Source organism: Panthera onca, chromosome B3, assembly GCF_046562875.1.
Source record: "Panthera onca isolate mPanOnc1 chromosome B3, mPanOnc1 haplotype 2, whole genome shotgun sequence".
In the NCBI taxonomy this organism is placed as follows: Eukaryota; Metazoa; Chordata; class Mammalia; order Carnivora; family Felidae; genus Panthera; species Panthera onca.
In genome coordinates, this window is record NC_138344.1 from 119,049 (window position 1) to 146,611 (window position 27,563).

At 49.0% G+C, this 27,563-nt stretch overlaps 2 protein-coding genes across 6 annotated transcripts in view; one reads left to right on the forward strand and one right to left on the reverse strand.

Annotated features, from left to right (window-relative positions):
- Positions 1-1,993: 1,993 nt before the first annotated feature.
- On the forward strand, positions 1,994-17,987 carry CHRNA3 (cholinergic receptor nicotinic alpha 3 subunit). The gene is made up of 6 exons (XM_078449136.2): positions 1,994-2,233; positions 3,654-3,793; positions 3,907-3,951; positions 5,071-5,180; positions 10,249-11,260; positions 17,021-17,987. The coding sequence occupies exons 1-6, from the start codon at positions 2,137-2,139 to the stop codon at positions 17,147-17,149; spliced, it is 1,533 nt and encodes a 510-aa protein (XP_078305262.2). The 5' UTR covers positions 1,994-2,136; the 3' UTR covers positions 17,150-17,987.
- A 230-nt stretch (positions 17,988-18,217) lies between these two features.
- Positions 18,218-27,563, reverse strand: part of CHRNA5 (cholinergic receptor nicotinic alpha 5 subunit) — a 49,850-nt gene continuing 40,504 nt past the window's right edge. For 2 of the 5 annotated variants that reach the window (XM_060617457.3, XM_060617459.3), the window contains exons 3-6: positions 27,277-27,321; positions 26,061-26,170; positions 23,399-24,230; positions 20,305-21,057 (exon numbers count right to left, since the gene is read on the reverse strand). In XM_060617457.3, coding sequence (XP_060473440.2) covers positions 20,896-21,057; positions 23,399-24,230; positions 26,061-26,170; positions 27,277-27,321 — 1,149 coding nt within the window. In that variant the 3' untranslated portion in view covers positions 20,305-20,895. Of the gene's footprint in view, positions 19,968-20,304; positions 21,058-23,398; positions 24,231-26,060; positions 26,171-27,276; positions 27,322-27,563 lie in introns of those variants that run through there. The other 3 variants (XR_009605618.3, XM_060617458.3, XM_060617460.3) reach the window with 3 other exon arrangements.

The window sequence follows — 27,563 nt, forward strand, 5'->3', positions numbered from 1 at the left end:
TGGATGACTCCTATTCCTCCTTCAAGCTCCGATGCCCCTCCCCTGAGCAGCCACCCCTGGCTCCCCTCCTGGAACAATGGCCCTCCCCACAGCTCTGGTCACGTTCCGCTTTCTATCAAGGCCAGGTTCAGGGGTCTCGCTCCCAGATGCTCTGACTGGTCCTTCCACCTACTGCTTTTGCCCAGTGCCTGGCACGTGACAGGCTCTTAAAGTATCCGTGGAATAGAGGAGGGCTTTTAAAGATTCCATTTCTTAAATTACATAATAAAAGTGGCTTTCTATGTGTCGTTCTCTGAATGTTAACACGTGTGTAGATTCGTGTAATCAGGACGCAGGAGGGCCCCATCACCCAGACGCCTCCCTCCCCGCCAAGCCCCTAGCGACCACTGACGCCTCTCCATCCCTGTGGCTTGGTCCTTCCGAGAATGCCATGCCGATGAGTCATCCGTGTGTAACCTCTAGAGAGTAAGCAGCTTCTGTCCCTCGGCACCATGGCCTCTTTGAGACTCAACCACGCTGCTGAGGGTAGCAAGGGTTTGTCCCTTCGTCTTGCGGAGCAGCACTCCGTCCCGCGAGGGCCGAAGCACCAGCTTTCGGCAGCTACGAAAAGAGCCGCTTCAAACATTCACACGTGTGGGAGTTTGTGTGAAGCGGCGTTCTCATTGCTCAAGATAAATACCCAGGAGTGCGATCGCTGGGTTATACGGGGACGTACGCCTGTCACTCTGTCACACTACCTGCTGTTGCAGCCGCGCCAGTTTGCACCCCCACCAGCAAGGTGTGAGAGAGACGGCTGCTCTGGCCCCTGGTCTGCCCTCCGTTTTGATTTGTTTTCGCCATCGCAGTGGCCGCACGGTGGTGCATCAGCCAGGTTTCCATTTGCTTTTCCCTAATGGCTGATACTGAACGCTTTTCATGTGATCTATTTTATTTATTTAGCCTATGTATATCCTCTCCGGTGAAGTGTCCAATTCTCTTTTTGCTTATGGGCTTTAGTTATTTTAGTGTTGAGATTTTAAAAACAACTTTATCAAGGTATAACGTACATATTATAAAACTTGCCCATTTTAAGTGGACAATTCAATGAGTTTTAGTAAGTTGATCACCATAATCCAGTTTTAGAACATTTGCACCCCCACCAAGACCCTCATACCTATCTATTCTTACTTCTGAGTTTTGAGGGCTCTTTATATCTACTGGGTACAAATCCCTGGTTGTATATCTGATTTGCAGTCTTTTCCAAATGAAGGGGATTTTGCCCTGAGAATGAGAACGCTCCAAATGGGGGCCTGAGACATTGGCCCCAATTCTTATATTCTGAGTCCCGTACGATGTCTCCTTCTGTTTGGTTTTAATGGGGGTAAGCAACCCATTCTGGACTCACCTGCAGGCGCCGGAGGTGGTCCGGCCCTGGGGGGGGGGGGGGGGGGGGGTCCGGAGGCCTGCTCACCGCAAGCCCTGGGGCAGCGCAGTGTCGACACCGAGGAGGCTCTGCAAGCCCCGCGCGCAGTGTAGACGCGGAGAAGGAGGCTCTGCAGGGAGCGGGGCGGGAGCGCAGGCGCCGCTCTGATGGCTCCATTTCGAAGCCTCATTTTTTCCTGTGTGTCTCTCTCCTTTCTCTTTACCGTTCATCAAGGAACATTCCAAACGTATTCAAAAGCAGCGTGGCCTAAGAACCCGCAGGTGCTCCGCGTCGAGCCTCCACTGTTACCAACTCAGGGCCGACACTGCTTCCGACGCCCCCGCCCCCTCCTAAACTACCGGCGAAACACGAACCCCAGTATCGCACCCAGTACACCTGGCACTTACTGAACGGCGGCGTCGGAGCGCGGAGGCCTCGTTCGGGGGGCGTGTCCGCGCGCAGCTCCGGGAGGGGGTGGGGGCGCGACCCCGCGGGAGGCGGACCGAGCCCGCCCCCCGCGCGCGCGCGCGCGCGCCCCGCCCCCCGCCCCCCGCCCGCCTCCTCCGCGGAGCGCAGCCCGCGGGCCTCGGGCGCCCACGCCGGCGGGAGGGGCCAGGGCCGCGCCCCGCGCCCCGCGTCCGCGTCCGCGTCCGCGTCCGGCTCCGAGCGGGCGGGCTGCGCCGGGAGCCGCCGGGGAGTCCGCCTCCGCCTGGCCGCGCCCGCCCCCCGCGAGCATGGGCGCCCACCCGCGCGCTGCCGTGGTCGCGGGGCTCCCGCCGCCCCGAGCGCTGCCGCTGCCGCTGCTCCTGCTCCTGCTGCTGTCGCCGCCAGGTACGGGCGCGGGGCCGGAGGGCCGGAGGGGCGAGGCTGCCGGGGGGGACGGGAGGGAGGGCAGAGAAGGGGCGCAGGCCGGGCGGTGCGGGGTCGGGGAGGCCCGTCTCCCCTCCGGCCACCCCTCCCCGGGTCGTCTGGGTGCGAGCCGGGAGGGCCGTCGGTTCCGCTGTCTGCATCCCGCCCACCCCCTCGTCCTGTGAATAGATGGCGAAACTGAGGCCGGAGAGGGCTGAAGACTGGGCGGGTGTCACCGTCGGGAGAGGGGCGTCGCTTCGCGGCTGGGGGGCCGGCGCGCCCGCCTCTCCGCGCCCCCGGCGGCGCCTCCCTCCGGCTGTCGGCTGTCGGGTCTCGGAGAGGGGCGCGTCCCGGACGAGCCTGCCCTGACCCTGCCGGAAGGCCTGCTGGCGGTCTGGGAGGGCGGCAGACACCGAGGGGCCCGGGATTTGGCTGCAAGGGGAGCCTGTCGGGAGCGCGCGGTTTCTGACCCCTGGACGCTGAGGACCCCACCACCGCTCGCGCAGCTTCTGTGGCCTCTCCCGGGTGTGGGAGGGGGGAGCGGGCAAGACCCCATTTCAAGATTAACCCGACTTCCCTGAGGATTCCCCTCATCCCTCCCCCCCCCCCCCCCCCGCCCCAGTTTATCCTCAGTTCTGTAACTGGGAAGGCACACAGCTGACTCACGTGGCCTGGGGTGTGGCTAATGAACAAAGGGGGTCCCCAAGGTTTCAGAGAGGTAAGGTCTTTGCTCAGCCTGTAAAGACACACTCAGCAGGAACCACGGGTCTCAGTCCAAGATCATGGGGGCCATGCAGACACCCAGTTTCTCAGAGAGTTGGTGGCCAAACGTCCATGGGGTCCTGGGCAGATGAAGGACAGCCCCAGACCTGGGCTGCAGAACATCTGGCCCTGGGTGACCCTGGGCGGCCCTGGCGTGCGGAGTGGACTGGCCATCTCCCCATCATGGAGGTAGCAAGTGGCCGGGCCTAAGCTGGCTGCGTTTGCATCCCACCATGCCCGTAGTGACGTTGAAGGTAAGGGTGGTGCTTGAGCTCTTACGGCGTGCTAGCACTGAGAACTTCACTTAGAACGACCCTGTGAGGTGGATGCGTTTTTATAGGCAAAGACAGCGAGGCTCAGAGAGGTTAAACCCCTTGCCTGAGCTCACACAGCTTTCAAGTAGTTTGGCAGGATTCGCACCAGATCTTTCCAAATTCCAGCCCAGGCTTGTGACCACAGTTTCTCCCTGGAGGAGTGTGACCTCATGTGTCTTTTGGCCTCAGTTTCCCAGCCCGTAGCTTGAGGGAGTGGGGCTCGTCTGGGAGTCCGGAGCTCCACAGAGTACCCCCAGCACGTGGTAAGGAGGCTGTAGGTGGGTGGTGTCCCTGGTGAGGGGAAAAGTGACCATTACTTCCTGCAGTGGCCATCGCCTCCGAGGCTGAGCACCGTCTGTTTGAGAGGCTGTTCGAAGATTACAACGAGATCATCCGACCTGTAGCCAACGTGTCTGACCCCGTCATCATCCAGTTTGAGGTGTCCATGTCTCAGCTGGTGAAGGTGGTGAGTGCTGGCCCCGCAGGCCATGGCCATGGGGTGCGGGGCTTCTGGAAGAGGCTTCCCCAGAACCAGCCTCCTGTTTGAATTCACTGTGCACTTTTTCTCTCTCCTTCTAGGACGAAGTAAACCAGATCATGGAGACCAACCTGTGGCTCAAACAAGTAAGTGAGCGGACCCTGGGCGCTGCTGCCCCCTGGTGGTGTCTTTTGTATTTGCTGTGCGGGACCCACAAAGAGCCCAAACAGCCAGCTTCACTCTGGTGAACCCAGATCGGGGTGACTGCCTAGTATGTCTCTTCCTGGGCTTGGAGTCACGTGCACTACTCCACGCTCCCCCTGGAAGTCAGCCCCCCAAGTCACAGATGACAGATCGCAGCTTGGAGGGAGAGACCTCCTCAGCAACACAGCGAACTAGGACAGACCTGGGCCTGGAGCCCAGCCCCTGACTTTGGGCTGGTGCCTGAGGCCACCTCCTTCCCTTCTTCTTGCCAAAAATTTGCCCTTCAGTTCAAATCAGATGCTGTTGCTTTCTTTGGTAGAGTGGGAGCAGGGGCTCTGGATTTTCCTGTCCAGATTGAGGCCAAAGAAACAGGCTTCCACATGCCCCCCCCCCCACCCCCCACCCCCCACCCCGCCAGGAAGACTTTGCCCAGATCTAGGCAGATACCTCCCTGGACCAGTGTGACCCTTCGACAGCCCACACAGCCTTTCCACACCCAGAAGGCTGGAAAGCCAGGAGGGCATGGTGCCCGTTCAGCACTCTGTCCACAGGCTCACCTGTCTCTCCTCCCATCTCCCAGCCTCTATTCCCACACACTTCTCAGGCCCCGGTGGGACCATGGCTCCTTCCCCAGAACCCTTCAGACACCAGCCCCACTTAACCTGGAGGTGGAAGAGGGCTGTGTCATTAGCACCCTGCTCCTGCCAGTGGGGAACACGTCTGAAAAAGCTCCCGGAGAGCTGTTTCAGGGACGTAAATGGCAGGTGCTTACGGCACGGACCTGGCCAGCACCAGCACTGACTGGAGGAAGCACTAGTGACCCTCGCTGGTTGGTGAGGGGCTGGGCTTGCCCAGCCACGGAGGCAGTGTCTCCGGGTAGCCGGGAAGCAGCTCGCACACCCAGCCCAGTGCCATCTCCCCCACAGGCGCCCACGTGAGAAGTGGGGCTCCTGGGGTCTGCAGCGTGGAGGTGGGGGCTTCCCCAGAACAGCCGGTTTCCAGGAAGGGGACCGTGCTGTCCTTCCGCTGCTGCCTCCTCTCTCCCTGCCTGCTCCCCGCAGATTTGGAATGACTACAAGCTGAAGTGGGACCCCTCTGAGTATGATGGGGCAGAGTTCATGCGTGTCCCCGCACAGAAGATCTGGAAGCCGGACATTGTGCTGTATAACAAGTAAGGGACTGCCTGGCCTTCCTGGGACCTTTCCCAAGAGGGCTTCGTTGATATGTTAATTCCACAGGTGTTTACTGAGCACCTGCTATAGGCCAGATGCCGGAGAGAGCCACCCTGACTCCAGGACTTCACCACACACCGGGGGACAGGCATGAACTGTGATATCCAAATGTGCAGTAACAGACCGGATTGGGGCGGGGGGGGGGGGGGGAGGAAGGGCGGTCTGCTGCCAGGGCCCTCACTGGCACTTGCCCTTCCCTGTAGGTCAGGACCACGGACCACTGGGTTCCTCTGCCCCCGGTTACTGAGCCCGCAGTTTCAGGAAGCCTCTCCGCTGTATCTCACAGCGTCTTCCTCTCCAGGCGCAGCCTGCCCATCATGGTGCCCCCTAAACTGGCCTCTTTCCACATTTAAGCGTTGTTATTCGGCAAACATAAAATTTAATGGATGTTTTACAGTATGTACTAGTTTGTTCTCTGGGTATTGAAAAACATCATTTTTATACCTGTGCTTTATCTCTAAGGTTATGTTTTAACCATTAAGCACTTATCAGCAGAGCACTTCCTATAGAATTAATCTGATTTTAACGATTGAAAGCATTTCCGTGTTTAGGTTTTTATGCCATATTAGTACAAACTCATATGCTTTAACTATTAGGACTGCAGAAGCTATGTTTTTGGCTGAGTCCCACTTTCTGGTCACTGACTAAAAGAAGGGTCTTTAGCCACTCCAAAGATGGGCCGTGTTTTATTTATTGGCTTTCCAAGGAAATACATCATTCACAAATGTTTCTTTCAGGCAACTTGTATTTATAAATTTAGTCCTCACAGAACTGGGACAAGGTAAACTCAAGTGGTTTGCAAAACATGAGCAGTCTTACCAGTCTTCTGATCCACAGGCTCTTAGGGAACTGGGCAGAGTGTTGAGAATTTTAGCTAAGCTAGAATTAAGAAAATGTGCAAAAATTTTAATGTCATGATTTGAATTTTTTTTTTAACGTTTATTTTTGAGACAGAGAGAGACAGAACATGAACAGGGGAGGGTCAGAGAGAGAGGGAGACACAGAATCGGAAGCAGGCTCCAGGCTCCGAGCCATCAGCCCAGAGCCCGACGCGGGGCTCGAACTCACGGACCGCGAGATTGTGACCTGAGCTGAAGTCGGATGCCTAACCGACTGAGCCACCCAGGCTCCCCGTGTCATGATTTGAATTTTATAGCTGTTTCCTAGCCGGCAATCTTTTTTTTTTCCTTTTTTAAAAATTTTTTTTAATGTTTATTTATCTTTGAGACAGAGAGAGACAGAGCATGAACAGGGGAGGGTCAGAGAGAGAGGGAGACACAGAATCGGAAACAGGCTCCAGGTTCTGAGCAGTCAGCACAGAGCCCGACGCGGGGCTCGAACTCACGGACCGCGAGATCGTGACCTGAGCCGAAGTCGGATGCCTAACCGACTGAGCCACCCAGGCTCCCCGTGTCATGATTTGAATTTTGTAGCTGTTTCCTAGCCGGCAATCTTGAGTGAACAGCTGGAGGACTTCAGGCTGTGAGTTTAACGCTGCTGCGTCACAGTGAAATGATTCAGATTGAATGTGGTGAGGAGCAAATAGCGTAAGGAATTTCCTTTGAGTCTGAAACTGAAGATAGGTTGTAAAGAAAGTCACCCAACCCCTCCAAGTTAGAAGTCGTTTCTCGGGACCGATCCTCCGTTGAGAGTCTCTTCGTGTTGACAGGAGAAACACCTTTTACGTCCTCGTGCCAAAGCTTCCCCTATGGTTTGTTTTCTCAAGTTCATTCTCTACCAGGATCCTCAGAAAGTGCTCGTGGGCACAAGACGCCTTATGTTCTTACATGTTTATAATTCACTGCAGCCTTTTTAGAGAATATGTTCAGGTTACTTAGCTGGATAGAGAAACTCCTTGGCTGAAATCTTCCTTCATGAAAATCTTCTAAAAATGCCGACTGCTCCAGTATGAAGTGTCGCTGTCAAAATCTGATGCCAGTCAAATTGGGTGACATTGGAAGACAAGGGGGACTCTGCCGATCAGCATGTGGGGACCACAAAGTGAACCAGCTCTGTCCTGGGCGAACCAGGAGGCACAATCCTGGCAGGGGGTGTTCTTTCAGCTCAGGCACCCAAAGGCTTCTTCCTTCATCTGGAAAGTCAGCTGTTTGACTCTGTGCCACAGATGTGACACGTCTTTACTCCAGGAAAGCTGGTTTCAGGTTCTGGGTCTTAGGATTTGTTCTTTTGCTTTGGCTTTTCTCTCCAGGAACTCCATCTTTGTGTACGTCAGAACTTCACCCACATTCTCTGTTCTTGCTCAAGTTCTTGTTTCTGTTTGATGTAAAACTTGCTCTCTCTCTCTCTCTGGTTTCATTCCTGTGACTGCGCTTTCTCTGGCACCTTGTTTCTTTTAGCCGTTGCTTCTAAGATGGTTTTTGACTCTTTCCTAAGTTGCCGGCTCTTGATACACCTGCTGTTGTCTGGCCAGGTTATTTAACATTTTCTGATTATGCTGCTCCTTCATGGCTTCCAGAGATCACTTAGCACTTCTTAATCTGTAATCCCAGGTAGGTTGTCACTGTCACCTGTTCTGGGCCTGTCCTGTTGGGGTATGGCTTCTCTGCTTGTGATTCAGATATTCATCTTCACGCATTTCTCACAATATTTCTTACAATACAACCTAATCCTTTTCCACTGCTCTTGTTGAAATAGGTGGCCTTTGCTAAACGTTTAGGACAGGCTCCCAGACGGAACAGGGTGGGTGGGGGTCTCTTTTCATCAGCTTGAGGGCCCCTGGGAAGGCAGGCTTCTGGGCCTGAGCCCAGCCGCTGCTGGATGCCTGCTTCTCTAGCTTGTAACCCATATTTCTCTTCTCAGCCTGTTTCTGACCTGGTTTAACTTGGGTCCTACCCTAAGCAGTGTTTTTCTGGGCGGGTCTCAGTCCTTCCAGAAGGGAGTCTGGGCGGGGCGGGGGGGGGGGAACCCTCGAGCCCACACCAGCCCCCGAAGGCCTTCCCTGCAGACCGCCAGTGGGCCCCACCACCTTTTTGGTTCCCTCCCCAAAACTGGAAGCTGTAAGGCCTGTTTCACTGTTCCCCTTGCTGAGGAGTCAACGCAGACTGAGGTCCTCTTTTCTGAGGGACAGATGCTTCTTGGTGGCTTCTGTGCCTGGGGCTCTTTCCCTGGCGGCCACCACCTCCAGCTGATCCTGCATGGTCCAGGCAGGCTGCCCTGGGGTTGCTCACTGGACCCCACCCGCTCGTGGGAGGCTGCATGTAACCTGGCTGTGATGACATGGTCACAGGCTCTTCTTTGCTGGGAACTTGGAGAATGTTCACACCACTCACCACCCTTGCCTGCCCCGAAGCCCAGTCTCCCTTAGAATGAGCCCTCAGCTGGTTGTGTGCACCCTCCTGGGCGTCTCTTTTTTGATAGCCTCGCACATGGGCTCCTGGACCCCTCCCACACCCGCTGGCTCTTACTGCCGACCATCCCCTGGACACCCCAAGGGCGAGACCATGGATTTTCTGGTCATTCTTTTTAGTCCACGAGACCCACCAGGTGCCCTGTCTGTGGCTGAGGCTGTGCCGCACCCCAGGGCCCAGCAGGGTCTTGGCCTTGCCCGTCTACCAGTGGCAGAGAGCAGAGGCCCTGCGCTCTGACCTTTTGATCCCCGGTCAGTAAAGCGAGGGGCTGGACTAAGGCAGGCGCTGGCATGGGGCTCCTGTGAAGGACTGGGTCAGTGTTTTACATCTGTGGGCTGGCCTCTGCCTCTGAAAGCAGCCTCCCTGTAAATGTCTTCACAGAAGGGGCAGGCCTGCGGGCCGCACTAAGAGGTCCCCTTCTGTCCTGACGTTTTGTTGACCCAGGACACTGTCTTCCAAGGCAGTGAGGGCTGCGTGGGCCCTCCCCGCACCCCTCCCCTTACCATGTGAGGACGGAGGGCACAGCAGGACTGTTGTCAGGACCAAACATGAACAAAGCCAGCAGGGCCCCTCTGGACGAACCGGCCGACCAGACAAGAGGGAGGCGGCAGCCTGGGGTCTTAACTGGTAGCATCTGTCCTCCACGGAGGCACAGGAAGGGGAGGGCCAGACAGCAGATGGAGGACATGGGCAGGACACGTCCCCTCCTGTCTCCACGTGTTACTAAATCACGGCAGGAACACACGGAGATCCCTGCATGTTTGGGTCTGTCACGTGCGTCAGCTCTTCAGGCAGATGGGTGGTGGCTCCTTCTAAAGGGTCTGAACTCTATGCCGCCAGCAGAGCTGACCCAGGGACATGTGTGGAGCCTGCCCCGGGCAAGGCCACCACCTGAGGGCCGGCTGCTCTCTCAGATGCAGGACTTGGTACATCGGTCTCTGCATAAAAGGAGAGTGTGGGTATTGCGGGGAGACGAGACCTGGAGAGAAACCAGGGAAAGATCAGGAAACTGAAGGCACGGGAGCCCGTTGTGCTGGATTTGAAAGACAAGGCATCAGAAAACATGATTGTTCAACCCGGGGGGGGGGGGGGGGGGGGGGACACAGGGTCACAGTTCAGGTCTGGTGGGAGCCCATCTGCCAGGGCTCAGTATGGTGGGAGTGGGCTCCCCACAGCTGGGCCTCACGCACGTGTGTGCGCATACACAGGAGGTGCCCACGCGGAGACTGAACGAGGCTTTAACGGGATCCAAACCGCAGCAGAAGGAGGGCCAGATATCCCCAAAGGTTTCCTGCCTCGAGGACAACATTCATCTCATTTCTTTAAAGGGGGAAAAAATCCCTTTCTGGCACTTGAGACGGTCTCTGTCGATATCAAGGCCAAGTTATATTGAAAACAAACCAGTGACCTGCCAGGGGTGGGGGAAGCATGTCCGATTGTTGCAGGAATGGAGCCTCGGGCCTCAGTGTCCCCGTCGGTCAGTGGGGAGGTGAACCGGGTGACCGTGCATGGCACATGGGGCTCTCCCGTTCTGTGGTTTTATAAGCCACCACTTGCTGCCTACTGCGGGTGGTGTGAGAAGCTGGCCCGGGCGACCGCACGGTAACGACTGTGTGTCATTTGCCACCCGTCTCTGCAGTGCTGTTGGGGACTTCCAGGTGGACGACAAGACCAAAGCTTTACTCAAGTACACAGGGGAGGTGACTTGGATGCCCCCCGCCATCTTTAAGAGCTCGTGCAAAATCGACGTGACCTACTTTCCATTTGATTACCAGAACTGCACCATGAAGTTCGGCTCCTGGTCCTACGACAAGGCAAAAATCGACCTGGTCTTGATCGGCTCTTCCATGAACCTCAAGGAGTACTGGGAGAGCGGCGAGTGGGCAGTCATCAAAGCCCCGGGCTACAAGCACGACATCAAGTACAACTGCTGTGAGGAGATCTACCCCGACATCACGTACTCGCTCTACATCCGACGCCTGCCCCTCTTCTACACCATCAACCTCATCATCCCCTGCCTGCTCATCTCCTTCCTGACCGTGCTGGTCTTCTACCTGCCTTCCGACTGCGGCGAGAAGGTGACCCTCTGCATCTCGGTCCTCCTCTCGCTGACCGTGTTTCTCCTGGTCATCACCGAGACGATCCCTTCCACCTCGCTGGTGATTCCCCTCATTGGCGAGTACCTCCTGTTCACCATGATTTTCGTGACCCTGTCCATCGTCATCACCGTCTTCGTGCTCAACGTGCACTACAGAACCCCGACCACGCACACCATGCCCGCGTGGGTGAAGACTGTTTTTCTGCACGTGCTTCCCAGGGTCATGTTCATGACCAGGCCCGCGAGCAGCGAAGGCTACACCCAGAGGCCAAGGCCCTCCTACAGTGCTGAGCTCTCAAATCTGAACTGCTTCAGCCGCACAGAGTCCAGAGGCTGCAAGGAAGGCTGTCCCTGCCAGGACGGGATGTGTGGCCACTGCCACCACCGCAGAATAAAAATCTCAAACTTCAGTGCCAACCTCCCGAGAAGCTCCAGTTCTGAGACTGTCAACGCTGTGCTGTCCCTATCTGCTCTGTCACCGGAAATCAAAGACGCCATCCAGAGTGTCAAGTATATTGCCGAAAACATGAAAGCACAAAATGAAGCCAAAGAGGTAAGGATGTGTTATTACATCAGTCGTTTGTTCATTGGACAAACATCTGAGGTGGGTCAGGAGTCAGCAGCCTGTGCTTGGACCGGCCCCTCCATTTACCAGGTAGGGGTCCCTGGACGTGTGCCTCACTTACCGGAGCCAGTCCCCTCGTGCGCACAGTGGGACGGCAGAGCCCGTCAGTGTGCCCTGGCGTTGGCCCCTGAGCTGCCAGCCGTCTGGGCCATCAGGACAGTGCCAACACACTCGGTCAGGAGATGAGCCGGAAAAGGGCACGAGACCAGCCGGTTTGACAGCTTTTACTTTCTGATTGTGTTTTTTCCCTTACTGAGGTATAAAGTGTATGCCTGTTAAGTGTACACGTCTTCACATTAGGTGTTCTCCCATGTAACCCTGAGTGCAGCAAGCACATGGGATGTGTCCCGTGCCCCTTCCCAGGCAGCAGCCCCTCCCCCTTGCTAATCACTGATCTGACCTCCTCGATTGGTTAGTTTTACCTCTTCTTGAACCTCATGTAGATGGAACTCCATACTACAGACCCTTTCACATCTGACCTCTTTCATTCAACAAAATGCCTTGAGGCTTATCATCTTCGTGGATTTTACTGGTGGATAGTATTCTACGCTAGGGCTGCGCCACCTTCTGTCTGTTTATTCTACAGTTGTTGGACATGGGCTATTTCTAGCTTGGGGCTGTTGTGAGGGAAGCTTCCATAAATATTCTTACACGTCTTTTGGTGAACACGTATACTCATTTCCCCCGAATGTACACCTAGGGGTGGGACTGCTGGATCACTGGAGAGATGTATTTTTAACTTCAGCGGCTACTGTAAGGTTTCCGAAGTGTCTGATGCGTTGATACCCCACCCTGGGCAACGTTTGAGAGTCCACTTGCCGCACATCCTCACCCACATGTGTGAAGGGGTCCCTCATCGCCGTTTAATTAGCTTTTCCCTGTTGAGTAACAATTAGGAATCTTCTTCCTATGCTTACTGGCCATTTGTACATCTTCTTTTGTGAATTATCTAGTCAAACTCTTTTGCTCATTTATTTTAATTGGGTGAACTTCGATTTCCTCCGAAGATCTTATGCTAGAATTAATGTCAAGTATTAGGAATAGCGAAGTTTTACACTTAATAATATCAAATGTCTGGCTGCTCCCTGACCCTGTTTACCCCCAAGGTTATCAGAATCAGATCTGATAATTTTATGAGAAGTTTTGCTTTAAAATTAGTTGGCTCTGCCTTAAGCTGCTTATTAGCAAAGAGCTAATTAACGGATCATTTCAGCTCCTCACACACTGTAGGTGATTACCGTTGACAGGGAATGACTGGGGCCTCTTTTATTATACCCTGAATGGCACATGAAAGTGAAGGAAACAGGAGGGAGAGAGCAACAGCTGTCTGTCCATGCACCGCCCCCCCACCGGCACAGTTGTGAGCCCACCATGTGACTCTACAAAGGCAGAGCCTCCTGCTGAGCTGTAATTTAGCCAACAGGTCAGGCACACCTTTAACTTCAGCTGAAGCAACCGCTGGAGCGTAAGTAAATGATCCGTGAACATCTCTCGTTTGTGTAACACTGACAACGTTTGCAGGTGCTCTCTACCCCTTTCTTTATCCATCTTGAAAAGAATCATTCCAGGTAGCAAAAATTTAATAAAGATTGAGATCTAAATACTGAAGACTCCATCAAGTTACTAGAAATTAACTCTATTTCAAAAATTACTTACTAGGCACCTGACAAAGTGTTAGTTTCACGAGGGTCTAAGACCTATTGTACAAAAGGACATTTTAAAGATCGTTACTAAAAGGGAAGTCACAACCAAATGCCAAGAAGATACATTAGTGGCAAACTGTGGCAAGTGGTTCATCTCAAGGGGCAACCACAGCTCATCTCTGGTCATCTGTCACCACAGGGGACTTGGGCCCAGTCATAGCTCTCCCATTTTTCCAGAAATAGAAATTGGCCCACAGGCCAGCAGAGCGCAGTCTGTCCATGCTGAGAAGACTCGAGCTATCGGAAGAAGGTCTTCTTTGCCTGTGTTGTGTGACTGCCACGCCACCAACACGGTTTTCCAGAGAGGCTTTACCTTCCTGGGTCTACAGCTCAGCATGGCTGGTTCGCACTGTGCGTGGCCCCCAGGAACCTCACTGAAGGGCTGCTTTCCCAGGCCGCCTCCTGAGGGTGTGGGGAGCCCGTGTGTGACTGCCATGGCCCTCCCGGCAGGGGAACACCATGGTGGCTGCCTGCCTTGGCTGTTCCCTTCTCCGGGCTGTTCGTGTGGGTCACTGCTTGCTCACGTTTGGCCGTATTAGTAAGAAGTTTAATTACTGTTAATACGCAAACTGGGGTCGCACGGAAGCGCTCTTTGTTGGCGGTATGTCTTTCACAACCTGGGGCGGGCTCCACCATGCGAGCAGTTCTCTCAGTCTTGGAGGTGTGCCCAGGCCAGAGCCACGGTCTTCTGAGCTGACATTCTGAGATAGCTGGCTTCCTGTTGGGCTGAGACACACATGCAGACACACACAGATACGCCTCTGCGTGTCTACATCTGTATACAGGTGTGCACGTGTATCTCTACGCGCATATTTTCATTCCTTCCAGAGTCTGACTTTTGATCAGTGATTTGGGAGTTCCCATTTGTTGTAACTACTGTTTGATCAAGGCTAAATTTCTGTCATCTTACTGCATGTTTCCCACTCATTTTTCTTCTTTGCCTCAGTTCGTGCTGAGCACTGGGAAGTCTGAATTGTTTCTGCTGGCTGGAAAGCCATGTGTTCCATTTCTGTTCTGGAAGCTGTGCCTCAGAGACTTAGACCCACGTGCGAGCTCTTCCAGATCAGTCTCCTCACTCCTTTGCATCTTGCCCCTGACCCCACTGTCCTCCCCTCTGGTCTTCCTACTGCCCGGCCACACTGGATATGACCAGAGCTTCAGTTGTGGATTTGGGGGAATACAGCTTTGGGTTTTGCCAACCCTTTCTCTAGTCTATATCATTTTTTTTTTTTTTTTACGTCATCTTCACTAAACCACTGACTTACCCCCCTGCCCTCCTGGCTTTCTCTCCGCACTGACCCACCTTGATCCCAAGTGTTCATGGTTAAACCTTCTGAGGCCTGTAGGCTTAAAAGTGTAAAAACTCATTTTTAAGGGAGTTTAGCTGGATACAAAATTCTAGAAGTTCTTTTTCTTAAATACTTAAAAAACCCTCCTCCGTTGCCTTTTTGCTTCAGTATCACTAATGAAGTTTTAAGTTAATCTGAATGCTGTTTCTTTGCGATGAACCGATTCTATCTGGAAGCTACTGGAATTTGTAGAGAAATCCAGTGACCTCAAACACAGTCTGTTGGTGTGGATCTCTCCTAAACTGTTCGGCATCCTTAGGAGCCATTTTATCCTGAGGTTTTTCATCTTTGGTTCTGAGGGAATCGAGGTTTCCTCCGTGAAGATTTCCCATCCCCCATGTCTCTCCCTGAACTGCACACGTCTGCTTCCAGCCCCCCACCTCTTCCTTCCTGCCACCCTCACCCCTCCTCACGGGTTCCTTTCTGCCAGCTGTCCCCATCCTGAGTCTTTTCCTCCACTTTTCTGTCACATTTTTACTTGGTTCTTCTGTGACATTGCTTCATGTTCCCTATGCTCTCTCTGATCTCTGGGGTGTCCTCTGTAGTTTAAACCCTTAACCTGTCTGTTCTGTGAATTTCCTTCCAGATAGTTATGTTTGTATTCTGAGGCCTGTAAACTCACTTTTTCAGGGGCATCAGCCTTGCTGGATGGTATTTGGGGAGGCTCCACAAGGCAGGAGGCCCATGTGGCCAGACTGGACCAGGCCTCCCTTCAAAGGTGCTTCCTTCCCTCCAGGTGACCTTGTCCCTCAAGGGATGTCTCTCAACCTCCCAGCTTTTCACCTCAGCCAGGCTGTCCTCACTCACACATTACCTGCGTCTCTGGGCTGGGACCAGGCAGGGAGCAAAGAGGCAGAGCCGTAGGGGTGAGAACAGCACAGCCCAAATCTCCCCGACCCCCGCCCTGTCCCTGAGGCCCTCCTCTGGCCCCCCCCTAGTGGAACCCGGCGGGTGCCACAGCCTCTAACATATGGGCTCCCCTTGCTTCTGGGACATCTCTAGGGCCGGGCGAGGAGAAGGAGCCAAGAGCTTGCACTAGTTCACCGTTTTGCCTGACGCTTCTCTGTTATCATTAGTCCCAAAGTTTCCGGGCCCATAGGATGCCTTCAGGACTTTCAGAGTTAGACACAAATTGTCACCCAGCTGTGTTTGTGCAGTACATTTGTGCTCACGTGGAAAACTCGAGTCCCGTCTGTGCTCGCCAGGCAAAGCCGTGCAAATTGCTGTCAGAGGAAGATCTGTGGTTGGATGAGGGTCATCTTTTTTTTTTTTTTTTTTAAATCAGTGTGACTATCGATAGGTACTATTCATTAAGGACTCTGTGCCAGAACATTATTTCACTTAATCCTCATCATAACCCTCTGAGGGGAGTACTGTTCTTATCTGCATTTCACAGATGGGGAAACTGAGGCAAAGAGAGGTCACATAACTTACCCAGGTTCTCAGACGCTGCGATGAAAATCAAAGCCTACCTGCTACAGCCTTAGGAGGGTTAGCTGGTAGGGGCGGGTGGGAACCACAGGTTCATTGTGTGTTTGAGGCACTTCGAAACCAGTCTTAGGAATTCACACAAAGTACTAGCGTTATAATTCTAATTTTAGCCAAATTCCTTAGTATCTTCAGGAGGACACATCTCCAGTTCATGGCAGTAAAAGAAAATCCTTGTCTCCCGGTCCCACTTCAGTGTATTTAATTAAATCACTAAATCACATGCTGCCTCTTTTTTATGTGATTATTTCTTCAAAATCAGTTGATTCATTGGTTCTCTCTTCCTCAATTCAATTACAGTTTCCTTGTCTTCCCAGTTGTCTAGGAGTGTAATTAACATACAATTCTCCTTCCTATTTCAAGCCTGAATTAGGGCTGTATTATAGACAATTAGTCTTGCTCTTTCTACCGTCTTTTACTTTATTGTCAGCAATTATTTCTGATTTTCAGCCTGTCCTCTCACTGTTCAGAGTTCCACGATACTTTGGCCTTAGTGTTGAAGAAGATATTTGGTTAGCTGGGCAGGGCCAGGGGGCAGAGGGAGAGAGATGATGGCCTTGCCCTGCTTTACTTATTTCCTTTTGGAACAGATGTTAAATGGAAATTAGTATCTAACACTGGATAAGAACCAGCACTTTGAAGCAATGGTAAACGATGGTTGGATTGTATTAGTTATTCTAACAAAGTCCAGGAGTCCACAAGTCAAGTAACTGGTTTTCCTAACTTTATAAATTAGAATACAGTTTAGAAAAAAATAGGTTATGTATACATGAAGACATTTCTGGTTGTTTCATTTTTTGTTTATTTTTAAGTAAGCTGTATGCCCAACTCAGGGCTTGAACTCACAGCCCTGAGATCAAGAGCTGTTACACCCTACCGCCTGAGCCAGCCAGGCGCCCCAAGAAATTTCTGATTCAAAACAGACCGAATGTGAATATTTTATACCTGCCTCTTGTAATGCATAAAGGGGGACTTGAGAACAGTGTTTCCTCAGACTCCATTAGGAAACAGGGTTTCTTGCAGAATGGCTTCCGCTGCCACCACATATTTATTCGCTATTCAGTTCTGAAAATGTGTCCACTCTGCCCTTCCCTTCCTGCTTTACGTTTTCCTCTTTCACAATTTTTGCTTTTGTTTTTGTTTTCCAGATTCAAGATGATTGGAAGTATGTCGCCATGGTTATTGATCGAATTTTTCTGTGGGTTTTCATCCTGGTGTGCATTCTAGGGACAGCAGGATTGTTTCTGCAACCTTTGATGGCAAGGGATGACGCTTAAGCACCAAACTGTGTTTGCCAGAGGCCTCCTGGCATGCAGAGGGGCACTCGTTTGTTTTTATTGTGTAAAATACACTTGGCCATAAAATGTACCATCTTCACCGTGTTCAGGCCCACAGCTCGGTGGTGTTAAATAGTCATCGTTGTGCAGCCGCCACCGCCATCTCCAGGACTCTTCGTCTTGTAAGACCGCATCTCCGCACCCACTGAACACTAACTCCCTGTCCCCTCTCCCCCTGAAACCCACATTATACTGTTTTGACTACTTTAAGTACCATATAAGCAGAAGTGCACACTATTTGTCTTTCTGTGATCGGCCAGTTTCATTCAGCATCATGTCCTCCGGGCTCACCCATGTTGGAGCAGGCGTCAGAATCTCCTTTCTTTTTAAGGCTCAGCCGTGTTCCATTGCACGTCTATTCATGTTGCTTATCCGCTCATCTGGCAGGGGACACTGGGGCGGCCCCCACATTTTGGCTGTTACAGATACGTGTGCATCCATGTTCACAGCAACATTATCTGTTTGAGACCCTGCCCTCGATTCATTAGGATATATGCCCAGAGGCGGAATTGTTGGGTCCTGTAGTAATTCTATTTTCAACTTTCTGAGGAACAACCGTATTGTTTTCCAGGATGGCTGCACCAGTTTGCATTCCCACAGGGGCTCCAATTCTCCGCATCCTCATCAACATTTGTATTCTGTTTTTTTTTTTTTTTTACAATAGTCATCCTAACGTGTGTGAGGTGGTATCTCACTGTGGTTTTGATGTGCATTTATGTAACGATTAGTGATGCGAAGCATCTTCTCCTGTGCTTATTGGCCGTTTGTGTGTCTCTTTGGAGAGGTGTCTGTTCAGGTCCTTTTCCACTTTTTTTTTTTTTTTAAGCTTATTTTAAAGAGCACAAGCAGGTGAGGGGCAGAGAGGGAGGAGACAGGATTTGAAGCCAGCTCTGCGCTGACAGCAGAGAGCTCAATGCGGGGCTCAAACTCACAAGCCAAGCTATTGAGATCACAACCTGAGCTGAAGTCAGACGCTCAACTGACTGAGCCACCCAGGCGCCCTTTCTTTTCCACTTCTCAATTGGGTTGATTGTGGTTTTTAGTTAAGTTTTAGGAGTTCTCTATATGTATGTTCCAGATATTAATCTCCTATCAGAAACAAGATTTGCAAATATTTTCTCCCACTCTATGGGGTGCCTTTTCACTCTGTTGATAGTGTCTTCTGATGCACACAATTTTTAACTTTTCATTGAGTCCAGTTTATCAACTTTTTGTTAGCTGTGTTCTTCTGTGTCATATCCGAGAAATCACTACCAAATCCAGTCTTGTAAAGAATCTGTCCTGTTTTCTTCCAGGAGTTTTACTGTTTAACTCTTACATTTAGGCTCTTTCTCACACTTTCTATCATCAAGTTACTGGCACTGTTTTTAGCTTTCAAGGTTTACTTATTTATCCATTTGTCTTGGTTTTTATCAAAAGAGATTCGTGCAAGAAAAAAGTCGAGAGTATTTATTATAGATAACTGAACATTTAACCAGCCTTTTTGGTAAGGTAGAGAAACATCAAAATATAGTTCTGCAGTGTGAAGTAATATCCTCTACTAAGGAATATGTAAATATGGGCTAAATATGAAAACTGTTTCCCCTTTGTGCTGGTTGCGGCATAATTGGACACGAAAACTTGCTGCTCACAAATGTGGAAATCTATCTGGTTCAGTATCACAACAGATTTCCCAAGGGTTTTCTCACTTGGCCTGTGATCTCCTTGAAGTTTTGTACCATTTCAGCAATGCCCCACCCACTACCATTTCCTCCCATGCACTCCTTGTTCATCATTGGTTTCCAAGAGTGTGAGGGCCGTGCCTCCTTCACAGAACGCCTCAGCCTTTATCTCGCGTCATCCCAAGGAACTATGCTATGAAAAGGTATGCCCAGTCACACATTCATTGCCAGTAAACCTTTGGAGCAGCATTTCTCAACCGTGGCACTATTGGCATTTGTGGCCAGATAACTCTGTGCTGGAGAGACATTGTAGGATTTTTAGCCTCCATCTGGCCTCTACCCACTAGATGCCAAGAACATACCCCCGGGTCCCTTGCCAGTTATAACAACCAAAAATGTCTCCAAAAATTAAGTGGTCCCTCAAGCACAAAACTGTGCCCGATTGAGAACCACTGCTGTAGACAGATTATTAAGAAGACAGTATTCCAGTATGGAGTACTGCAGTTCTGAATCTGAATAGGTAGGAGATGAGGGTTTGCAGAGACCATTTTAATCTTCTCACTAGTCATTTTGATGTTTTGGCTTTGCGAAAATAAAACTGACAAAATTGCAGCCAACTGTGACTCATGTTTTGGTAAGTCAAAGGAAGATTTCTACAAAATTTACTCACCTATAGAAATTTTAAGTAACAGTAACAGAGGTAGAAGAATCAGGGATATATACGTGCTAAGAGATCTAACAGGCATTTAAACTCATCAAACCAGACTTTCACTCATTAAATGACATTACACATGTACCTACAATAAAATACAAATGAGACAGGATCCCCTCTGCCTTCCAAAGAGTTTTGACCTGACCTTAGATGGGTTACTTACTATAAATAAGGCATTTGTTCTCTCAAGGGCTAAGAGTTCCAGATAAAATGCAGAGCTTCAACAGTGTTTTATTCCTGATCGTAGCTGAATCAGGGCATTCAGAGATGGAATCTCACTTGTTTACCTGTGACGCGTGCCACTACGGTCCTGAATGAGCAGTAATCAGTGAGACTGCACCACACCTAGAGGCCCTGCAACTCTATGGCTCCAGTACTGTGACTGCTGGAAAGAAGGAGATGAACCTATACGTGACAGCCATGTGACAATGAGCTTCCACCTAATTAGAAACCATCTTCAATCTTGGAAGATGGTTTTTCACAGTATGATTTGGTGGCATCCATGGACGTGTTTTTAAAATGGGATTCACTTAATTGTAGAGGACGCCTTCTAAGATGAAGGGTACAGAAATGCTACGGTTTATATAGAAGATGGTTAATTGTGGAAAATGTGGATAAGGGGGTTGAAGTTAATGTTAAGAAGATACTAGTGCATGTCCACAAGTTACCTATTGTGTGATTTTACAATTGAAGGTAAGCTACAAAAACAGGTAATACAATAATTGTTCAGTTTAAGCATCTAAGAAATAAAGTAAGCTTTAAAGGAATTCCCATGTTTCATTTTTTACAAGGTTGGCTATAGAAAAGCAGCATCACATTAAATTGTTATCATACCAAGGAGTTAGCTTATTTAACATAGCAGTATAATATTATGCAGAGATTGGCAGTTACTCCGTGGATACAGGACAGAAAGAAAGAAATTTAAAATGTGTACCTTTACCAAATGCAGAAAAAGTCCTGAAATCAGTCTTCAAATACAACAGGAACTTTCCAATACAATCAAAAGATGAGCTTCACCGTTGATTACGAATTGGTACTGTTTGCCGGGACACCAACATTAGGTTTTCACTAGTACAGTTCAGATAACATTTTGCTGCTATTTTTAGCTCAAATGCTGAGTCAGCTATCACTTCAGTCATGCGGGTAAAATGTTCTCAGGGCAGTCTATTAAGATAAACCAAAGTTAGCAACTGTTAATCTGACAAAGCTTGCTTCAAATTTTAAACACAATTTCCATTTTCTAATTTTAAGGGTGCCAGAGGCATAGGTGCCTTTGGTAACTAAATTCCTACTAGGACACCACTACGGAAGGATCACTTATTTGCATCTCCAATATGAACTGGTACTATTATATTTGCCCACTTATAAATAACAGGAACGAAAAGCCCAAGAGATCCAACAATTGAAACCAGAAGAAAAGTCCATAGAAACATCCGATCAAGCACCTGTGCTATGAATTTCCAATCTTCAACCACCTGTTGCAATAAAAAAAAAAAAAAAAAAAAAAAAAATTTTAAATACATAATTTAAAATTGTGTAATTACTTTAAGATATCACACACTGAGTCAGAGGCCAGATCACTTTCTGCCTCCCGCTACTGCCTCACAACGTAAGTGACCTTGTACTCGGAGCTCAGGGACAGACACTCCCCTGACAATCTAGAACATAGAGCCTCCACAAGCTTTCAGAGACGCTACACAATCTATTAATGTACTTCTTGACTTGTAATATATTACAAGTGACATTTTTTATAGACTTTTAATAAAATTAGAATATTTATACTACTTGGATATTTTATAATAAACTAAAAAAATCACTTTTATTCATATTACATACAGTTATTTCTGTCATTTTTTCTTGTCCAGCAGTGCTTACTTATTTTAATTTCCAAAAGAGAATCCAGCCTGGGATTAATCTCAAGCCAAATTAACAACTGGTTGAGAATGATTAGAGGGCGCCTGGGTGGCTCAGTCGGTTAAGTGTCCGGCTCTTGATTTCGGCTCATGACCTCACAGTTCGTGAAATCTGACAGTGGAAAGCCTGCTTGGGATTCTCCCTCTCTCTCCCCCCCAAAATAAATAAACTTAAAAAAAAAAAAAAGGATAATAGGCATTAGCTATTAATCTTCTCACCCCACCATGTGCATCATTTGGTTTTGGATTCCCCAGGGGCTATTTTAATCTAGGCTCGAGAATCCAGATCTGCTGGCTGGACCTCATTTCGCCCCCGCTTTGCAGCCTAAGCAGGGAGCCGGCTCAGCAGTTCCAAGTGACCTCGAAGGAAGGGCTGAGACAGGCCCCTGAACGCCAGAGGCTCCCCTCACAGGGCCTTCCCTGGCCCCTGCCTTCACGGAGCACGAGGTCCCCCACAACAACGCTGCCCCCTCAGCTATGAGAGAACGTGGACTCTAGGTAGCCGTCGACACTCTACTGCTTTTCTAAGTACCCCCTGAAGACAAATGCCATTTGCTGGCCCTAGGGGGATGAGCCCTGGCCCTTCGGCACGATACTTTGCAGACATTTATTAACCCAGATATTATATAATCCGGATCATTATTTAACTAATATCTATAAAGACTCCATCGATAGCTTCAGACCTTATATACTAATCGTACTACCATGAAATAGAAATTTTACAAATCCACAAACATTTAAAGTCTTTCAGAAATCGGTTATATGTTCTTTCTGTGAGGAGGACTGTAATTTTACCAGATTCACTTTGCTTCCCAAACCTGCTAGAAATTTTTCCATTTAAAAAAGGTTTGGAAATGAGAATTCATACAATTGTAATGGGGACTATTCAGAGCAAATTCAATTATGAAAATACTACTATAGTCCTAGCTTTAAAAATATCACACAGTAGGGGGCGTGTGGGTGGCTCAGGGGGTGAAGCCTCAAACTTCAGCTCAAGTCATGACCTCACAGTTCATGGGTTCAAGCCCCGTGTTGGGCTCTGTGCTGACAGCTCAGAGCCTGCTTCAGATCCTCTGTCCCATTCTCTCTCTGTCCCTCCTTGCTCTCTCTCTCACACTCTCAAAAATAAACATTTTAAAAAATTTTTAATAAAAATATTACGCAATAGAAATATAGTGACGAGATTAAAATTTGACATGTTTTGAAAGAAAATTTAACATCACATTAGTAAAATGTATTCATGTTCAATTCTTACATTGTAAATATTGATCTTAAGCCAATGAGAGTTATTTTTCTATAATAAAGTTTTAAGCAAATTTTTGGTTTTAAGCAAATTAAGCATATTACTAAGCACTATTTCTAACTTTCACATGAACACTTTGACATATGATATATAACATCCAAGAATATCTTACTGCTTTCAAGTTCACTGACATTCTCTTATAAATGAACAAGAAAAAGACATATTCTAGAAAAAATACCTTGGCTGAAATTTATAGAGCCTACATTAGGCTCATTTTTTAAAAAATAAAATAGCTTTTGATAAATTATAATGCCCATCGTGCCTACAGATTACAACAGAATTCAGAAACAAAGTTACAGAAGATAGAATTAAAATAATGTCAGAGTCAAAAAAAACAAATGGCAGTATTACCACTCTTTAGAATAGAGTAACAACAGTCGGCACAAGGCAAAGTTGCTAAGGGGAATGGAGAGGTGAGATCTGCATAGATGCCCACTGGCAGATGTTTTAACTGAAACAGATTTTGGTAAAGATCTTCCACCAAACAACGTGTCAGCATTTCTGGCCCTCAACCTACACTGAGTCTCAAGGGCCACGCTGATTACTCCCAAACTCAGAATGGAAGCGGATGAGCATCTGTAAACACAACACGTCACAAACCTCACGGACGTCATTCTCCTTCATGACGTGTCTTGTAATGTAGCGGATGGAATCAAGCGCAGCTTCCAATGTGTTTCTAGAAGACTCTGGTCTACTACCGCCCTCAGTTTCCTCTTTCTGAGCGAAGTACCTGTCTACGTGACTCCTCATGCACAGCAGTTTGGGAAGCTTGTGGAGAAACACCTTGCGGACCCAAGGTGCCATTGCATCGTGTGTTGAGGAAGAACGATGATGGATATTGATAGCGAAGACAGTCACCATGATTGACAGCGTCACAAAAATCATGGTGAACACCAGATACTCTCCGATCAGAGGTATTACTTTGGAAGACGAGGGTATGATCTCTTCAATAACCAGAAGGAAGACAGTCAGAGAGACCAGGACTGACGTGCAGAGACTGAGCTTCTCACCTTCGTTTGAGGGGAGATAGAAGACAAGCACGGTTAAAAACGAGAGCCCGATACAGGGTATAATAAGGAACAAGGTGTAAAAGAGAGGCAGACGCTTAATTACAAATGAGTAGGTGACATAAGGGTACCAGCAGGAGCCATCCGTTCTGTTTCCTTTGCTTCCCGTTGCACTCACAATCTCCCATTCTCCATTGTCAAAAAAATCTCTCTTGTCCACATCTTGGTCCTCTAAAATTAGATCAACCTGTGATCCATCGTAAGTCCAAGAACCAAATTTCATGGAGCAGTTTTGGAGATCGAATGGGAAAAACGTGACATCTATGGTGCAAGAACTTTTGTAGTTTGCCGGTGGAGTCCAGGTGACCGTGCCATCATACCTGATGACCGCTTTCGTGCTGGCCCCTTCAAAACGTCCATCTGCACTGAAATAAACACACGCACGTGGCAATGCAGAGACTACACAACGCAGGCCTTCACAAGCCTGAGATGAGAGAAAGTCGACACCATGGTGTGAGATACTTTTTAAACCATTATGCTTGAGATATACCTGCTATGTGCAGGGGACTCTGTTTTAGGGACATCTTATGTAAATATCCGACTTTACTAGAACTGAACTCCTTCCACATCTACTCCAGGACTGACAGTCGATCTCTATCTCACAGAATCCTGAGATTTTAGAGGCCGGAAGATTTCCCTTTACATACAAAATATAATTAGGCTATCGAAACAATAAAATATTGGCCAGAACCTGAATCACATTTCTAGGCTCTCCACACAGTGCTCTTCTCCTCCATCACAAATACTGGACAGTTACTACAGGGGCAGGAAGAAACATTAGCTCTAAGCTGTGCCTCTCGAGTTCTGCCCCCATGTGAGCTCCTACACTGGAAAAGTCTAGTAGGAACATAAGATTTCTATAAAATACTGTTTTTTATCTTAACGCTCATGTGACTTTTGCACACTACTGTTTTATACACTCATGTTTATGTAAAAATGTTTTTCGGAGACTGGGGCGCCTCAATGGCTCAAGTCAGTTAAGCGTCGGGCTCTTGATTTCAGCTCAGGTCAGGATCTCCCAATGCGCAAGTTCAAGCCCTGCATCAGGCTCTGCACTGACAGTGCAAAGCCTGCTTGGGATTCTCTCTCTCCCTCTCTCTCTGCCCCTGCCCCACTCACATGTGTGCGCTCTCTCAAAATAAATAAATAAACTTAAAAAAAAATGTTTACTAAGACCTAGAGTAAAATGGTGCTCTGGGAAGCTATATCCTGCTACCTTATAGTTTTGTTTCCTCTTTACCTATTGAGAAACATGGAGGAAAAAGGTGTTTAGAGACTAATATTTTTCACACAGCATTTGCTCTGTCTTCATGCCAAATGCCTGCTTGCAAATAATACACGATGCTTTAGGATAAGCACAAATTCCCAAGATTTACCCTGGGGTTGTCCTAGAAAAAAATGAAACTCACACCCAGAATCATCCTTTCCCCAAGTTAAAAACCATCCTCAAAGTACACCTAGGTAGGGTGCCTTTAAGATGAGTTCACTCAACATTCCTCATCATGGCATAATCATAATACAGAATTTGAGCAAAATTAGAAGGATGCACATTTGAACATAAAGTATGACTTCAACTAGTTTTGAAACACCCCCAAAATCTTGAGGGCAATCTGCCAAATATATAGTCTATTAAATAGGAGGATAAATAGGGATGCCGGGATGCCCTAGTGTGAACCCCACCCTGCCACATGCAAACGGTGCGACCTTGGACAAGGTTATAATGCCCTCACCTGTTGGACAAGGTTATAATGCCCTCACCTGTTTCCTCCTCTGTCAGAAATGCCATTTTAAAGGTACTGTTGGGGATCAAATGAATGAAGCAGAAAGGTACCGCACATGCGGCCAGGCACAGAGTAAGTTCTATGTGTGAGCTCGTGCAAATGGCTGCCTCTAATGCTGGAATGAATAATGCGACTGATTATAGGTGACACCCCTCCCCCAATTTTACACCTTTCTAGACTTCCCAAACGTTTTACACATTTTGGAAAGCAAAGAACACTTTAATGATCAGGAAAAAGACACCAAAAACAGGAGAGGACCCAAAGAACCTATTTGGAGGTTCACAACAGAACACAGATCAAGTCTTTTGATTTTATACGTAAACAATTTTCAGAAGGAAGAAAAATTACTAGTGGCTAATATATAAGCGTTTTCTTTTGAAAACATCAAGTAATATTCAGTAAATAAAAACCTACTTATCAAACAAAACAATGTCTGGGGTCCAGAGAGAGTCTGAAGGGACGCGTATAACTTTTATTCCGCCGTAGTCGCCAGGGCGCCATCTTAACTTTACATCTCTCCACTCCTGCAGAGCAAAGACAACAGGCTCAGTTTCGATGAAATTGATAGTCATAAGTCATAAAAACTTTACTCTTTATGCCAAGTCCAGAAATCCTAGACATAAAATCATCTCTACTCGCCACAGAGAAAATTCGCCTCCAAGTCCTTCTTAAGAGTACAGAAGCATAGCCCTGCCCCCGTGTGGTGACTCCAGCCCCGGTCCTCCTGAGACACAGGTGTGCGCCGTGGGTGTGTTCACAGCTCTGTTCAGCACCTCCTCTCACACCAACTGGCCACACCCAGGAGCCGCAGCCATGGGCATCTAAGGTCCAGGTTTAAGGCCTTAAACCTTTTCCATTGTCTTTTCCAGGTGCATCGTCATGGGCTGGACTGGTGCACGCCAGGGGAACTGGATTTATTACATAGCCCACGTTTCAACACCTTGTCCACGCTCCACATGGTGACAATTCTGTGATCACGTCAAGTTAGGACTCGCACACCAAGAAAAGCATACGTGCCTCGTAGGAGTTAGAGTCAGGGAACTGGTAGCAGGTACTAAAATTAGGGATGATAAAGAAAGAGCAAAGGGAAGCACATAACAGCAGCTGAGGACAAAGCTATGATGGCATCGAAGAAAAAGCAGTCTTTTCTAAAAAGGGGCTACGTACGTAGAACTCATTCATCGCCCATTCCCATCCAGCTCCAAGTAAACACCACAATCCTCACAGAGGCCTAGACGCTGCCTACACCGCTGGCTTGCCACTGCTTCTCTGACCTCATCTACACACCCCTGCTCACCTCTACCCACAGCGAACGTGTTCTTCTCCAAGCCTGTCTACTTCCGAGGCACTGTAACAGCTTACCCGTTCCTCTTCCCCAACTCGAATGGAGTTCTTGCCAGCCGGGACTTCTGTCCATTTTGTTGCCCGTTTCCCCAGTGCCCAGAACGGCGTCGGGCAGACGGCAGCCACTCCAGTATCGCCTGAACGAATACGAGAACCCCACCCACCCTCCACCCTCTGCATCCTGCCGATCCACCAAGACCACATGCTCGTGTTTCTCTGTGCTGCAAACCCTACAGGCACAACAGCACCCGTGATCAGTCAGGTGCCTTCTGAGCTTCATACACACCTGTTTCAACCAGACATTCGTTGTCATTAACTGATTTTTCTCATCCTGTGAAACAAAAATTTAAATAAGGCTGATTATCTCAAGGACAGAAGCAATACTTCTTCAAATACGAATTTTCACAGTTTTACACAAACATGCCTGTCCATATAGTACCTATATCCTGTTCATTGGTGCGGCTGTCTGGAAACGCAGGATCGTTTTTCCAGCCTAATTTCACATTATCCCTTTCCAGATGCTCTGAATTTCAGCTGAACCGCCCTGCAGTACACACCGCTGGCATTAGATTT